General features: G+C 38.9%; 1 protein-coding gene and 1 long non-coding RNA gene across 2 annotated transcripts in view; one reads left to right on the forward strand and one right to left on the reverse strand.

Moving 5' to 3' along the window:
• Positions 1 to 579: 579 nt before the first annotated feature.
• The window catches only part of LOC134826221 (uncharacterized), a 38,104-nt gene continuing 22,217 nt past the window's right edge, over positions 580 to 16,466 (reverse strand). Inside the window, exons 6-7 of the mRNA XM_063838521.1 lie at positions 4,358 to 4,485; positions 580 to 2,440 (exon numbers count right to left, since the gene is read on the reverse strand). Coding sequence (XP_063694591.1) covers positions 580 to 2,440; positions 4,358 to 4,485 — 1,989 coding nt within the window. The remainder of the gene's footprint in view (positions 2,441 to 4,357; positions 4,486 to 16,466) is intronic.
• LOC134821579 (uncharacterized) lies at positions 10,758 to 16,050 on the forward strand. Its single transcript, XR_010161029.1, has 3 exons — positions 10,758 to 11,097; positions 13,623 to 13,697; positions 15,643 to 16,050. It is a non-coding gene; the product is annotated as an uncharacterized LOC134821579 (long non-coding RNA).

Raw genomic sequence — 16,466 nt, forward strand, 5'->3', positions numbered from 1 at the left:
TTTCAGTTGATTGACGAAACAGAATTTCCAAAACGTGAACTTAGAATTAGCAATTTAAATTAGAAAATACAAAGCTAGAAGTGCGAAACGTGTAACAAATATGAACTACTAAAAGTAGTAATATGAAATATTTAACAATACGCTCAATAACTCTACTTGTTAACGTTAATTACACACTTTAATTAGTAGTTAATTAGTGTAAACTAACTGGTCAGATTAGTTAAATACAATTATAAATTCCCAACAATTCTGTTGCCATGATAACAGATACATGTTACATGTTCTGATAAACATGTATTTTAGCGACTATCAAATCTAAAGAAAGAAGAGTTACTACACAATCTCAATATATTTACATAAACCTCACACCTATTATGTCCTATTCTAGGTGCCAGCCACTGTCTAGCTATTTACACATCTCCCACGCATTATGATAAGTGTAATATGTATCTCTTCCTTACGGTGAATATTCGGGATAGTATCTCCCTCATTATTATTTCTTTAGTTTCCAATAAGCAGAGCTTGGTGAGACCTTGCATTCCCAGTGTGTTAAGTGTGGTGTGTTGGAAGTGTAACATGTTAAGTGTGGTGCGTTGGAAGTGCTGGTTGTGTTAGTTGAGTGTGAGTATCCAGCAACATCCGTAGAGCGAGGGAGTGAGCCCTATCTACCACTCTCTGGTAGCTTTTAAAGTCTTGAGCGCACTGTTTACTGTACCTTACACTGTAGGATAAGAGGAAGGGAGAGAGGGAGGAGAGAGGAAGTAGCTCCATACTGTTATCATCCAGCCACTCTACCGTGTACCTGAAGGGTATGTTATCATCCAGCCACTCTACCGTGTACCTGAAGGGTATGTTATCATCCAGCCACTCTACCGTGTACCTGAAGGGTATGTTATCATCCAGCCACTCTACCGTGTACCTGAAGGGTATGTTATCATCCAGCCACTCTACCGTGTACCTGAAGGGTATGTTATCATCCAGCCACTCTACCGTGTACCTGAAGGGTATGTTATCATCCAGCCACTCTACCGTGTACCTGAAGGGTATGCTATCATCCAGCCACTCTACCCTGTACCTGAAGGGTATGTTATCATCCAGCCACTCTACCGTGTACCTGAAGGGTATGTTATCATCCAGCCACTCTACCGTGTACCTGAAGGGTATGTTATCATCCAGCCACTCTACCCTGTACCTGAAGGGTATGTTATCATCCAGCCACTCTACCGTGTACCTGAAGGGTATGTTATCATCCAGCCACTCTACCGTGTACCTGAAGGGTATGTTATCATCCAGCCACTCTACCGTGTACCTGAAGGGTATGTTATCATCCAGCCACTCTACCGTGTACCTGAAGGGTATGTTATCATCCAGCCACTCTACCGTGTACCTGAAGGGTATGTTATCATCCAGCCACTCTACCGTGTACCTGAAGGGTATGTTATCATCCAGCCACTCTACCGTGTACCTGAAGGGTATGTTATCATCCAGCCACTCTACCGTGTACCTGAAGGGTATGTTATCATCCAGCCACTCTACCGTGTACCTGAAGGGTATGCTATCATCCAGCCACTCTACCGTGTACCTGAAGGGTATGTTATCATCCAGCCACTCTACCGTGTACCTGAAGGGTATGTTATCATCCAGCCACTCTACCGTGTACCTGAAGGGTATGTTATCATCCAGCCACTCTACCGTGTACCTGAAGGGTATGTTATCATCCAGCCACTCTACCGTGTACCTGAAGGGTATGTTATCATCCAGCCACTCTACCGTGTACCTGAAGGGTATGTTATCATCCAGCCACTCTACCGTGTACCTGAAGGGTATGTTATCATCCAGCCACTCTACCGTGTACCTGAAGGGTATGTTGTCATCCAGCCACTCTACCGTGTACCTGAAGGGTATGTTATCATCCAGCCACTCTACCGTGTACCTGAAGGGTATGTTATCATCCAGCCACTCTACCGTGTACCTGAAGGGTATGTTATCATCCAGCCTCTCTACCGTGTACCTGAAGGGTATGTTATCATCCAGCCACTCTACCGTGTACCTGAAGGGTATGTTATCATCCAGCCACTCTACCGTGTACCTGAAGGGTATGTTGTCATCCAGCCACTCTACCCTGTACCTGAAGGGTATGTTATCATCCAGCCACTCTACCGTGTACCTGAAGGGTATGTTATCATCCAGCCACTCTACCGTGTACCTGAAGGGTATGTTATCATCCAGCCACTCTACCCTGTACCCGAAGGGTATGTTATCATCCAGCCACTCTACCGTGTACCTGAAGGGTATGTTATCATCCAGCCACTCTACAGTGTACCTGAAGGGTATGTTATCATCCAGCCACTCTACCCTGTACCTGAAGGGTATGCTATCATCCAGCCACTCTACAGTGTACCTGAAGGGTATGTTATCATCCAGCCACTCTACCGTGTACCTGAAGGGTATGCAGCAACCTCAATGACACAATATATGACGAGATTAACAAAATGCTTCCCTCACAACAGAATGTTCACGAGCAATAATCGTTGAAAGGGCGCGACAATGTCCTCGAATATCAATAAGTACCATCTGCAAAATTACAAGTCTCGAACATGAAAAACATCAATGTTATAAGACCAAACGCTTGCACACTGACGTTAGATGTTTAGTCGTACTAATAATATAATTTGCAGTTCTTAAAATGTTTAGTTGGGGTTGCCCCCCCCAGTAGCAGTTGTAGTATTAGTTAAAATGTTTAGTTGGGGTTGCCCCCCCAGTAGCAGTTGTAGTAGTAGTTAAAATGTTTAGTTGTGGTTGCCCCCCCCCCCAGTAGCAGTTGTAGTAGTAGTTAAAATGTTTAGTTGGGGTTGCCCCCCCCAGTAGCAGTTGTAGTAGTAGTTAAAATGTTTAGTTGTGGTTGCCCCCCCCCCTCCCCAGTAGCAGTTGTAGTATTAGTTAAAATGTTTAGTTGGGGTTGCCCCCCCAGTAGCAGTTGTAGTAGTAGTTAAAATGTTTAGTTGTGGTTGCCCCCCCCCCAGTAGCAGTTGTAGTAGTAGTTAAAATGTTTAGTTGGGGTTGCCCCCCCCCCCAGTAGCAGTTGAAGTAGCAGTTAAAATGTTTAGTTGTGGTTGCCCCCCCCAGTAGCAGTTGTAGTAGTAGTTAAAATGTTTAGTTGGGGTTGCCCCCCCCCCAGTAGCAGTTGAAGTAGCAGTTAAAATGTTTAGTTGTGGTTGCCCCCCCCCCAGTAGCAGTTGTAGTAGTAGTTAAAATATTTAGTTGGGGTTGCCCCCCCCCCAGTAGCAGTTGTAGTAGTAGTTAAAATGTTTAGTTGTGGTTGCCCCCCCCCCCAGTAGCAGTTGCAGTAGTAGTTAAAATGTTTAGTTGTGGTTGCCCCCCCCCCCCCCAGTAGCAGTTGTAGTAGTAGTTAAAATGTTTAGTTGTGGTTGCCCCCCCCCCAGTAGCAGTTGTAGTAGTAGTTAAAATGTTTAGTTGAGGTTGCCCCCCCCCCCAGTAGCAGTTGAAGTAGCAGTTAAAATGTTTAGTTGTGGTTGCCCCCCCCCCCAGTAGCAGTTGTAGTAGTAGTTAAAATGTTTAGTTGGGGTTGCCCCCCCCCCAGTAGCAGTTTAAGTAGCAGTTAAAATGTTTAGTTGTGGTTGCCCCCCCCCCCCAGTAGCAGTTGTAGTAGTAGTTAAAATGTTTAGTTGTGGTTGCCCCCCCCCCCCCAGTAGCAGTTGTAGTAGCAGTTAAAATGTTTAGTTGTGGTTGCCCCCCCCCCAGTAGCAGTTGTAGTAGTAGTTAAAATGTTTAGTTGGGGTTGCCCCCCCCCCAGTAGCAGTTGCAGTAGTAGTTAAAATGTTTAGTTGTGGTTGCCCCCCCCAGTAGCAGTTGAAGTAGCAGTTAAAATGTTTAGTTGTGGTTGCCCCCCCCCCAGTAGCAGTTGTAGTAGTAGTTAAAATGTTTAGTTGGGGTTGCCCCCCCCCCCCAGTAGCAGTTGTAGTAGTAGTTAAAATGTTTAGTTGTGGTTGCCCCCCCCAGTAGCAGTTGCAGTAGTAGTTAAAATGTTTAGTTGTGGTTGCCCCCCCCCAGTAGCAGTTGTAGTAGTAGTTAAAATGTTTAGTTGTGGTTGCCCCCCGGCCCCCCCAGTAGCAGTTGCAGTAGTAGTTAAAATGTTTAGTTGGGGTTGCCCCCCCCCCAGTAGCAGTTGTAGTAGTAGTTAAAATGTTTAGTTGGGGTTGCCCCCCCCCCAGTAGCAGTTGTAGTAGTAGTTAAAATGTTTAGTTGTGGTTGCCCCCCCCCCCAGTAGCAGTTGTAGTAGTAGTTAAAATGTTTAGTTGGGGTTGCCCCCCCCCCCCCCAGTAGCAGTTGTACTAACGTTTGCTGGTGGATGTCATGTACTCTAGCAGGCCACCAGTCCTGCTCGTATAATCCCCACACAACACTCTCTCGTCCAATGCAGCTCTTAACATCACTCTCAGCCTCTTCCACCGCCTCTTTCCACTCCTGTACATAATAATGGGTTTATAACAACTATCAATTAGTTAGTTTAGTTAATTGGTATAGTTATCTTATGTTATCTAATGTTATCAAATATTATCTTATGTTATATAATATTATCTTATGTTATCTAATGTTATCTAATGTTATTTAATATTCCCAATATTATTGTAACATTTTATCCCTTTTATTATAAATAATTGTTCAGTCAGACATTACGTAAACTGGGAGGGGCTACAACACATTGACCAAATTTATTGTAGATTAAATATTTGCTTCTAAGGTATTATATATATATGGAATAAGACAGAGAGTGCTCCAAAATCCTTTAAATAAGATCTAGGTTACAGGTTGATACATTACACAGGTGAGTAATGTGCCACCTAAATAAGGTGAGTAATGTGCCACCTAAATAAGGTGAGTAATGTGCCACCTAAATAAGGTGAGTAATGTGCCACCTAAATAAGGTGAGTAATGTGCCACCTACATAAGGTGAGTAATGTGCCACCTAAATAAGGTGAGTAATGTGCCGCCTAAATAAGGTGAGTAATGTGCCACCTAAATAAGGTGAGTAATGTGTCACCTAAATAAGGTGAGTAATGTGTCGCCTAAATAAGGTGAGTAATGTGCCACCTAAATAAGGTGAGTAATGTGTCACCTAAATAAGGTGAGTAATGTGCCACCTAAATAAGGTGAGTAATGTGCCACCTAAATAAGGTGAGTAATGTGCCACCTAAATAAGGTGAGTAATGTGCCACCTACATAAGGTGAGTAATGTGCCACCTAAATAAGGTGAGTAATGTGTCACCTAAATAAGGTGAGTTATGTGCCACCTAAATAAGGTGAGTAATGTGCCGCCTAAATAAGGTGAGTAATGTGCCACCTAAATAAGGTGAGTAATGTGTCATCTAAATAAGGTGAGTAATGTGTCGCCTAAATAAGGTGAGTAATGTGCCACCTAAATAAGGTGAGTAATGTGTCACCTAAATAAGGTGAGTAATGTGCCACCTAAATAAGGTGAGTAATGTGCCACCTAAATAAGGTGAGTAATGTGTCACCTAAATAAGTTTACAATGTCAGTGTGTTTAGGGGTATCACATTACATACCACTAGCAGGGTACCTATATTATATAGTAAGATAACTGTGTTTCATCCCTCGGTGTGTTCTACATTCCTATGTGCGTGTGTACTGTAGTATGACCTAATCTCTTGTGTGTGCTACACTTTAGTCTGATACAGTCTGCAGTCCAGCAGTCTATAACACACAATAGTATTTGGCTTATGTTTGCATTATAGTTATCGTCTGTTTGTTTCTGGTATACGGTAGTAGTAGTACACTAGTGCGGTAGTATGATATATCTAAACTTAACGTTAAGTAATTGATATCTGGTATCTGTATTAATACTTTCTGGTGCCTTTCACTGGTCAGTGGCGAAACGAAGGGATAATATACACGCGAAATAATTTATGTAAATTAGCAAAGTTTGCAATACAACACTTTTACTCACATTTACAAGTAGATTAGACAATCTGTGACGTTACGATACGTCTACAGAGTAAGAGGAATGTATAATTTAGCGGTTATTTTGTTCTGCATACCAAGTTAATTGTACTTCGATAAAAGCTCAGTTTTATCATGTACTCTTGTATTATTATTTTACGTTACTGCAGCTCTTGTATTATTGTTGTAAATTACTGCAGCTCTAGTATTATTATTGTACATTACTCCAGCTCTTGTATTATTATTGTACATTACTGCAGCTCTTGTATTATTGTTGTAAATTACTGCAGCTCTAGTATTATTATTGTACATTACTGCAGCTCTTGTATTATTGTTGTAAATTACTGCAGCTCTTGTATTATTGTTGTACATTACTGCAGCTCTTGTATTATTATTGTACATTACTGCAGCTCTTGTATTATTATTGTACATTACTGCAGCTCTTGTATTATTGTTGTACATTACTGCAGCTCTTGTATTATTGTTGTACATTACTGCAGCTCTTGTATTATTGTTGTACATTACTGCAGCTCTTGTATTATTGTTGTACATTACTGCAGCTCTTGTATTATTGTTGTACATTACTGCAGCTCTTGTATTATTGTTGTACATTACTGCAGCTCTTGTAATATTGTTGTACATTACTGCAGCTCTTGTATTATTGTTGTACATTACTGCAGCTCTTGTATTATTGTTGTACATTACTGCAGCTCTTGTATTATTGTTGTACATTACTGCAGCTCTTGTATTATTGTTGTACATTACTGCAGCTCTTGTATTATTGTTGTACATTACTGCAGCTCTTGTATTATTGTTGTACATTACTGCAGCTCTTGTATTATTGTTGTACATTACTGCAGCTCTTGTATTATTATTGTACATTACTGCAGCTCTTATATTATTATTGTACATTACTGCAGCTCTTGTATTATTATTGTACATTACTGCAGCTCTTGTATTATTGTTGTACATTACTGCAGCTCTTGTATTATTGTTGTACATTACTGCAGCTCTTGTATTATTGTTGTACATTACTGCAGCTCTTGTATTATTGTTGTACATTACTGCAGCTCTTGTATTATTGTTGTACATTACTGCAGCTCTTGTATTATTATTGTATATTACTGCAGCTCTTGTATTATTATTGTATATTACTGCAGCTCTTGTATTATTATTGTACATTACTGCAGCTCTTGTATTATTGTTGTACATTACTGCAGCTCTTGTATTATTGTTTTACATTACTGCAGCTCTTGTATTATTATTGTACATTACTGCAGCTCTTGTATTATTATTGTACATTACTGCAGCTCTTGTATTATTATTATATATTACTGCAGCTCTTGTATTATTATTGTACATTACTGCAGCTCTTGTATTATTGTTGTACATTACTGCAGCTCTTGTATTATTATTGTACGTTACTGCAGCTCTTGTATTATTATTGTATATTACTGCAGCTCTTGTATTATTATTGTACATTACTGCAGCTCTTGTATTATTATTGTACATTACTGCAGCTCTTGTATTATTATTGTACATTACTGCAGCTCTTGTATTATTATTGTACATTACTGCAGCTCTTGTATTATTATTGTACATTACTGCAGCTCTTGTATTATTCTTGTACATTACTGCAGCTCTTGTATTATTATTGTACATTACTGCAGCTCTTGTATTATTGTTGTACATTACTGCAGCTCTTGTATTATTATTGTATATTACTGCAGCTCTTGTATTATTATTGTATATTACTGCAGCTCTTGTATTATTGTTGTATATTACTGCAGCTCTTGTAATATTGTTGTACATTACTGCAGCTCTTGTATTATTGTTGTACGTTACTGCAGCTCTTGTATTATTGTTGTACATTACTGCAGCTCTTGTATTATTATTGTACATTACTGCAGCTCTTGTATTATTGTTGTACATTACTGCAGCTCTTGTATTATTATTGTATATTACTGCAGCTCTTGTATTATTATTGTATATTACTGCAGCTCTTGTATTATTGTTGTATATTACTGCAGCTCTTGTAATATTGTTGTACATTACTGCAGCTCTTGTATTATTATTGTACATTACTGCAGCTCTTGTATTATTGTTGTACATTACTGCAGCTCTTGTATTATTGTTGTACATTACTGCAGCTCTTGTATTATTGTTTTACATTACTGCAGCTCTTGTATTATTATTGTACATTACTGCAGCTCTTGTATTATTATTGTACATTACTGCAGCTCTTGTATTATTATTGTATATTACTGCAGCTCTTGTATTATTATTGTAAATTACTGCAGCTCTTGTATTATTATTGTACATTACTGCAGCTCTTGTATTATTGTTGTACATTACTGCAGCTCTTGTATTATTATTGTACGTTACTGCAGCTCTTGTATTATTATTGTATATTACTGCAGCTCTTGTATTATTATTGTACATTACTGCAGCTCTTGTATTATTATTGTACATTACTGCAGCTCTTGTATTATTATTGTACATTACTGCAGCTCTTGTATTATTATTGTACATTACTGCAGCTCTTGTATTATTATTGTACATTACTGCAGCTTTTAGGTCTAATAACACTGGTAGATCTTTGCCCAGCATGAGATACTGCATGAGGAACAATACGTTTGAGAGAGTGTCCTGTAGATAGTCAGGGGCCATTCCAAGCAATCCTCTTTTTAACATCCAGCCAGTTAAAGCTTTAAAGTGTAGCCAGTAAGTGTAGTTTCCGTAGATCATCTTCCATGTGATCATGTTTGTATTTCCAAGTGACCACTTTTGCAGCAGTATTCTGTATGAGGTGTAATTAGGTGGCTCGTACAGTACACAATGTTTACTGTGTACTACACATATTATACCTTATTGTATACAATGTATATTATATACAGTATACATATTATACCTTATTTTATACAATGTACATATATACAGTATACATATTATACCTTATTGTATACAATGTATATATACAATATACAGTATACATGAAACAATACGACTACTGTTGAAGGAATTTCTGGTGTTTAGAAGGAATCTTTCGTAAAACACTTATTTTTCAACTGTAGAATCTGCTTCTCAAAATTTAATTCGATGTCCAGATTTATTATTGATGAAATAAATCTTAAATTACGGCAGCTCATGTATTCTTATTATACATTATACAAAGCAGCTCATGTATTATCATTATACATTATACATTAAAGCAGCTCATGTATTGTTATTGTACTTCTGTTATATACACTATACATTTGGCGGGCTCGCAGATGTTTACTCTTCGTATTATACCGTATATTATTATAACGTATAATTTGAGTTGATTTGTTTGTAAGTGTGTATGTTTGTTTGTAAGTGTGTATGTTTGTTTGTAAGTGTGTATGTTTGTTTGTAAGTGTGTATGTTTGTTTGTAAGTGTGTATGTTTGTTTGTAAGTGTGTATGTTTGTTTGTAAGTGTGTATGTTTGTTTGTAAGTGTGTATATTTGTGTGTAAGTGTGTATGTTTGTGTGTAAGTGTGTATGTTTGTTTGTAAGTGTGTATGTTTGTTTGTATGTGTGTATGTTTGTGTGTAAGTGTGTATGTTTGTTTGTAAGTGTGTATGTTTGTTTGTAAGTGTGTATGTTTGTGTGTAAGTTTGTGTGTAAGTGTGTATGTTCCCGCTGTTTAGAAGTATGTTCTGGGCCACACACAGCAATAAGATTTGATGTAACATTACGTAGGTGGTATGATCTTACCGGTACCACATTGTAACACGAACGTAGCTTACTTAATTGGGGTTACTATATTGGGGTTCATATTCCTTTTATAAGACTTGACATTTGATCTGAAATAATATGTTCTAACGATAATAAAGTTGAAACCTTATCCCCCCGTGCCCCCCCCCACCTGCTCCAGACTGGGCGTTTTGTAGTTTCACTTATTTAACGGTGCTCTGTGCATTAGTTGCTCCGTGTATTAGTTGCTCTGTGTATTAGTTGCTCCGTGTATTAGTTGCTCTGTGTATTAGTTGCTCTGTGTTTTAGTTGCTCCGTGTATTAGTTGCTCTGTGTATTAGTTGCTCCGTGTATTAGTTGCTCTGTGTATTAGTTGCTCCGTGTATTGGTTGCTCTGTGTATTAGTTGCTCCGTGTATTAGTTGCTCTGTGTATTAGTTGCTCTGTGTATTAGTTGCTCCGTGTATTAGTTGCTCTATGTATTAGTTGCTCCGTGTATTAGTTGCTCTGTGTATTAGTTGCTCTGTGTATTAGTTGCTCTGTGTATTAGTTGCTCTGTGTATTAGTTGCTCTGTGTATTAGTTGCTCTGTGTATTAGTTGCTCTGTGTATTAGTTGCTCTGTGTATTAGTTGCTCTGTGTATTAGTTGCTCCGTGTATTAGTTGCTCTGTGTATTAGTTGCTCTGTGTATTAGTTGCTCTGTGTATTAGTTGCTCCGTGTATTAGTTGCTCTGTGTATTAGTTGCTCTGTGTATTAGTTGCTCTGTGTATTAGTTGCTCTGTGTATTAGTTGCTCTGTGTATTAGTTGCTCTGTGTATTAGTTGCTCTGTGTATTAGTTGCTCTGTGTATTAGTTGCTCTGTGTATTAGTTGCTCTGTGTATTAGTTGCTCTGTGTATTAGTTGCTCTGTGTATTAGTTGCTCTGTGTATTATGTCCGCTGACTTTTACACACGCTTTGATTGATTCATTATTTGTATGAAGGGGAACATGCTAATGTACTAAAATACCTGTTTACAAGGCATCTATACTTGTCACAACTCCGTTAATAATTCCCTTTGATTTGCAGAATGGGAAAAGAGGAAGGAATGGCTAGTGAGGCTCCCCCCTCGTACGTTGACTCCACTCAACCCGCAGCAGCGCCTCCCTATCAATATCCACCACAAGCAAGCTATCCGCCACAAGCAAGCTATCCACCACAAGCAAGCTATCCGCCACAAGCAAGCTATCCACCACAAGGAAGCTATCCGCCACAAGCAAGCTATCCGCCACAAGGAAGCTATCCACCACAAGGAAGCTATCCGCCACAAGGGAGCTATCCTCCAACTGGTTACCCACCTGTACAAGCTGATTATACACCACCCACTAGCAACCATCCTCAACAATATCAACCATATCAAGGTTAGCTACCCCCTCAACAATGTCTACCATATCAAGGTTAGCTACCCCCTCAACAATATCTACCATATCAAGGTTAGCTACCCCCTCAACAATATCTACCATATCAAGGTTAGCTACCCCCTCAACAATATCAACCATATCAAGGTTAGCTACCCCCTCAACAATGTCTACCATATCAAGGTTAGCTACCACCTCAACAATGTCTACCATATCAAGGTTAGCTTCCCCCTCAACAATTTCTACCATATCAAGGTTAGCTACCCCCTCAACAATTTCTACCATATCAAGGTTAGCTACCCCCTCAACAATATCAACCATATCAAGGTTAGCTACCCCCTCAACAATTTCTACCATATCAAGGTTAGCTACCCCCTCAACAATGTCTACCATATCAAGGTTAGCTACCCCCTCAACAATTTCTACCGTATCAAGGTTAGCTACCCCCTCAACAATGTCAACCATATCAAGGTTAGCTACCCCCTCAACAATGTCTACCATATCAAGGTTAGCTACCCCCTCAACAATATCAACCATATCAAGGTTAGCTACCCCCTCAACAATGTCTACCATATCAAGGTTAGCTACCCCCTCAACAATTTCTACCATATCAAGGTTAGCTACCCCCTCAACAATTTCTACCATATCAAGGTTAGCTACCCCTCAACAATATCAACCTTATCAAGGTTAGCTACCCCCTCAACAATGTCTACCATATCAAGGTTAGCTACCCCCTCAACAATTTCTACCATATCAAGGTTAGCTACCCCCTCAACAATGTCTACCATATCAAGGTTAGCTACCCCCTCAACAATTTCTACCATATCAAGGTTAGCTACCCCCTCAACAATTTCTACCATATCAAGGTTAGCTACCCCCTCAACAATTTCTACCATATCAAGGTTAGCTACCCCTCAACAATTTCTACCATATCAAGGTTAGCTACCCCCTCAACAATTTCTACCATATCAAGGTTAGCTACCCCCTCAACAATTTCTACCATATCAAGGTTAGCTACCCCCTCAACAATATCAACCATATCAAGGTTAGCTACCCCCTCAACAATTTCTACCATATCAAGGTTAGCTACCCCCTCAACAATTTCTACCATATCAAGGTTAGCTACCCCCTCAACAATTTCTACCATATCAAGGTTAGCTACCCCCTCAACAATTTCTACCATATCAAGGTTAGCTACCCCCTCAACAATTTCTACCATATCAAGGTTAGCTACCCCTCAACAATTTCAACCATATCAAGGTTAGCTACCCCCTCAACAATATCAACCATATCAAGGTTAGCTACCCCCTCAACAATTTCTACCATATCAAGGTTAGCTACCCCCTCAACAATTTCTACCATATCAAGGTTAGCTACCCCCTCAACAATTTCTACCATATCAAGGTTAGCTACCCCCTCAACAATTTCTACCATATCAAGGTTAGCTACCCCCTCAACAATTTCTACCATATCAAGGTTAGCTACCCCCTCAACAATGTCTACCATATCAAGGTTAGCTACCCCCTCAACAATTTCTACCATATCAAGGTTAGCTACCCCCTCAACAATATCTACCATATCAAGGTTAGCTACCCCCTCAACAATTTCTACCATATCAAGGTTAGCTACCCCTCAACAATTTCTACCATATCAAGGTTGGCTACCCCCTCAACAATGTCTACCATATCAAGGTTAGCTACCCCCTCAACAATATCTACCATATCAAGGTTAGCTACCCCCTCAACAATTTCTACCATATCAAGGTTAGCTACCCCCTCAACAATTTCTATCATATCAAGGTTAGCTACCCCCTCAACAATGTCTACCATATCAAGGTTAGCTACCCCTCAACAATTTCTACCATATCAAGGTTAGCTACCCCCTCAACAATGTCTACCATATCAAGGTTAGCTACCCCCTCAACAATTTCTACCATATCAAGGTTAGCTACCCCCTCAACAATTTCTACCATATCAAGGTTAGCTACCCCCTCAACAATGTCTACCATATCAAGGTTAGCTACCCCCTCAACAATATCTACCATATCAAGGTTAGCTACCCCCTCAACAATTTCTACCATATCAAGGTTAGCTACCCCCTCAACAATTTCTACCATATCAAGGTTAGCTACCCCCTCAACAATGTCTACCATATCAAGGTTAGCTACCCCCTCAACAATTTCTACCATATCAAGGTTAGCTACCCCCTCAACAATTTCTACCATATCAAGGTTAGCTACCCCCTCAACAATTTCTACCATATCAAGGTTAGCTACCCCCTCAACAATTTCTACCATATCAAGGTTAGCTACCCCCTCAACAATTTCTACCATATCAAGGTTAGCTACCCCCTCAACAATGTCTACCATATCAAGGTTAGCTACCCCCTCAACAATTTCTACCATATCAAGGTTAGCTACCCCCTCAACAATTTCTACCATATCAAGGTTAGCTACCACCTTAACAATGTCTACCATATCAAGGTTAGCTACCACCCCTCCCGCCGCTGTAAAATTGAAATAACGTCAGGTGTACAAATGGTGACTGCATCTCCTTGTAACGCTTGCAATATGCAGAATTTTGGAGGGGGAAACCCGATACAAGGTAAGATATTTATGTCGCAATCGATTTTTCTTCTTTAGTATAAGATTATGTAAACCTTTTAGCTTGTGTGTTGATAACAGTCGCTCTCTTATCAGTAGAATCGTTTAATTACACTACGCTCACATACAAGTTAAGTACATCATGGACGATATGGAATTATTAGAACGTTTGTCAGCTCGCTCTGTGTATGTGACTGAAGTGCATCAGGACTTCCATACTTGGATTACAGAACTTAACGGAGTCTCAAACTGTGATGAATCAGAGTTCTCAGCAGAACAATTGGAAAAACCAGGGAAACCGACTAAGAAAGTTATGTCAAAGTTATTGTACAGTTTGTACAGATATATGAAACAATTTGTCAGAGAAGCTGTCAAAATGAAAGAAAATTTGGAGGAGTTGAAGAGCTCTCTTATTCAGACACAAAATTCGGTGATTAAACTGCAGAGTGAACTTCTTGAGGGCAAATCAAAGCAGTTGGAATCTGTTCAGACCACCGTAAAATCTGCCGTTCAGGAAAGTGTACAAGCTGAGATCAGGTCATACAGTAAAGCTGTTTCAAAGGTCCCGCCGGAAACTGCAATGACAGAACAGAGCTTGAAAAAGGTAGTTCAAAGTGCTGTATCGAAAGAGGACCGCAGTAGGAATTTGGTCGTGTTTGGTTTAATGGAGTCAGATGATGAGAAACTATCCGATAAAGTAGACGAACTGTTTGAACAAATCGAAGTAAAACCACGCTTTGAAGCTGTCAGGATTGGAAGGAGATCAGCCGACAAGACCAGACCTGTCAAAATATCGGTTACAAATACCAACAATGTCCACGAGATATTATTGAAATCGAAGAAACTGAAACTGAGCCAGCACCACAAAACAGTTTTCATTTCTCCGGATCGGTCACCTTAAGGAGCAAACCAAACACCATCTGCTGGTATTGGAAATGAAACAGAAGGCAAAGGAAGATTTGAATATACGCTATTATATCAGAAGTGGTATTATTTGTTGTGAGGACAAGATCCTAGACTAATTTAAATCATTTACGACATTGTCATATTCATTTTCATGCTAGTCTTTTTCACTCACCCTTTAGAGCCGCATTGACATGGTTCGTAGCTGGCACTTGTGCCGGCTGCTAATCATATGGGCGGGACATAAGCACATTATTTCATTTCATTTCATTTCATTTCATTTCATTTCATTTCATTTCATTTCATTTCATTTCATTTCATTTCATTTCATTTCATTTCATTTCATTTCATTTCATTTCATTTCATTTCATTTCATTTCATTTCATTTCATTTCATTTCATAGTTAAATTTGTTTTGGAATTAAAATTTTCTGATAAAAATATGCGAACCTGCATATCTAATATTAATTATTCGTAGGAATATAAAATTAACATACTGTATCTGTATTGATTTACAACTCAAATAGTTGGAGTCCTAAGAAAGCAACCATGGAGAAAATGGACACACTCCATCGTAGACACCTCAGGTCCATTTTAAACATCAAATGGCCTAAAGGTATGATAATCAACAAAACATTGTATGAACGGTGCAAAGTTGAAAAGTTATCCAAGCGTATTGAACACCAGCGGTGGAAGATGTTTGGACACATTCTCAGGAGTATGGAGAACACCCCAGCGCAAACGGCTCTCTCTTTTGCAATTGAATCAGATAATTTATTCATTGGTAGATTGGGGAGACCTAGAATGAACTTGTTATCGGTTTTAAGAAGTGATTTAAGTAGTAGAAATTTGCAAATGGACAACTTGCATGAATTGAACGAAATTAGAGATATAGCTGCATGCAACAGATGTTGGGAAAATCTTTTTCAAGGGTACAGTTTACCGCATTAAGGTATTTTTAAGAATCATTTTTGTCGGTAAGATCCTGTTTTATAATAATAATAATACTGTAAACACTATTAACTAACTGCATTCCTACCGCAGGCTGTCTGCTAAGCTCGAATGGAAGAAAATGTCAGTTTATTTACGTAATAGCGGCAGTGGTTGTTGTAATGGTACTCATCTCTACTATTGACGGAGGTAATGCCTTCCCCCAGGCAGCTCTCATTCCTTTTATAATCTTCACAATTGTAGTAAACTTGATGTTTTACATTCCCGTCACCATTCAAAGATCTAGAAACCCCCACAGTTGCGACAGAAAGAACGAGTCACTTTGGTGTTAAGGGGGCTGGGGGGGGGGGGGGGTCTTCTTAAGGACACATTTTTAGAACATTTACATACAATTTAAATTTAGAACATCTTACAGGGTTGCTAAAAGGCTAAAAGCATGAATATATCAAAATTAAATGTTCGTTAAGCTCGGTGAGAGCTATTTTTATCCACATATTGAAATTTATTTTTGAAAGGATTTTAAAATTAAATACGTATACTTGGAATGTTAAGCGGAAATGGTCACATGGGGGCTTTTCTAACACGTTCAGAGAATGATTTATATTAAAACTTGTTTAGAGCTGTTTTACATGTTGCATTATGTACGCTAATCTAACTGCGTATAATGCAATTACACTATTAATATAAGTGGAGTTATATTAATAACTGAAATTAAATTATTAATTATTTCTTTAAAATTTGAATTACGCGAGTAACTTGATTTAATGATTGTTTTCAATTATGTACCAAATAATAAGTATTGATTTTAGATAACACTGTAATATTATACATACATTATACATACATATAATACATATTATGTATATGTAGAATATTATAGGTAGACTAGAAAACCCGTGGTCACAGGGAGGAAACTG

This window comes from Bolinopsis microptera, chromosome 1, assembly GCF_026151205.1.
Source record: "Bolinopsis microptera isolate Bmic1 chromosome 1, MBARI_Bmic_1.0, whole genome shotgun sequence".
Taxonomy (NCBI): Eukaryota; Metazoa; Ctenophora; class Tentaculata; order Lobata; family Bolinopsidae; genus Bolinopsis; species Bolinopsis microptera.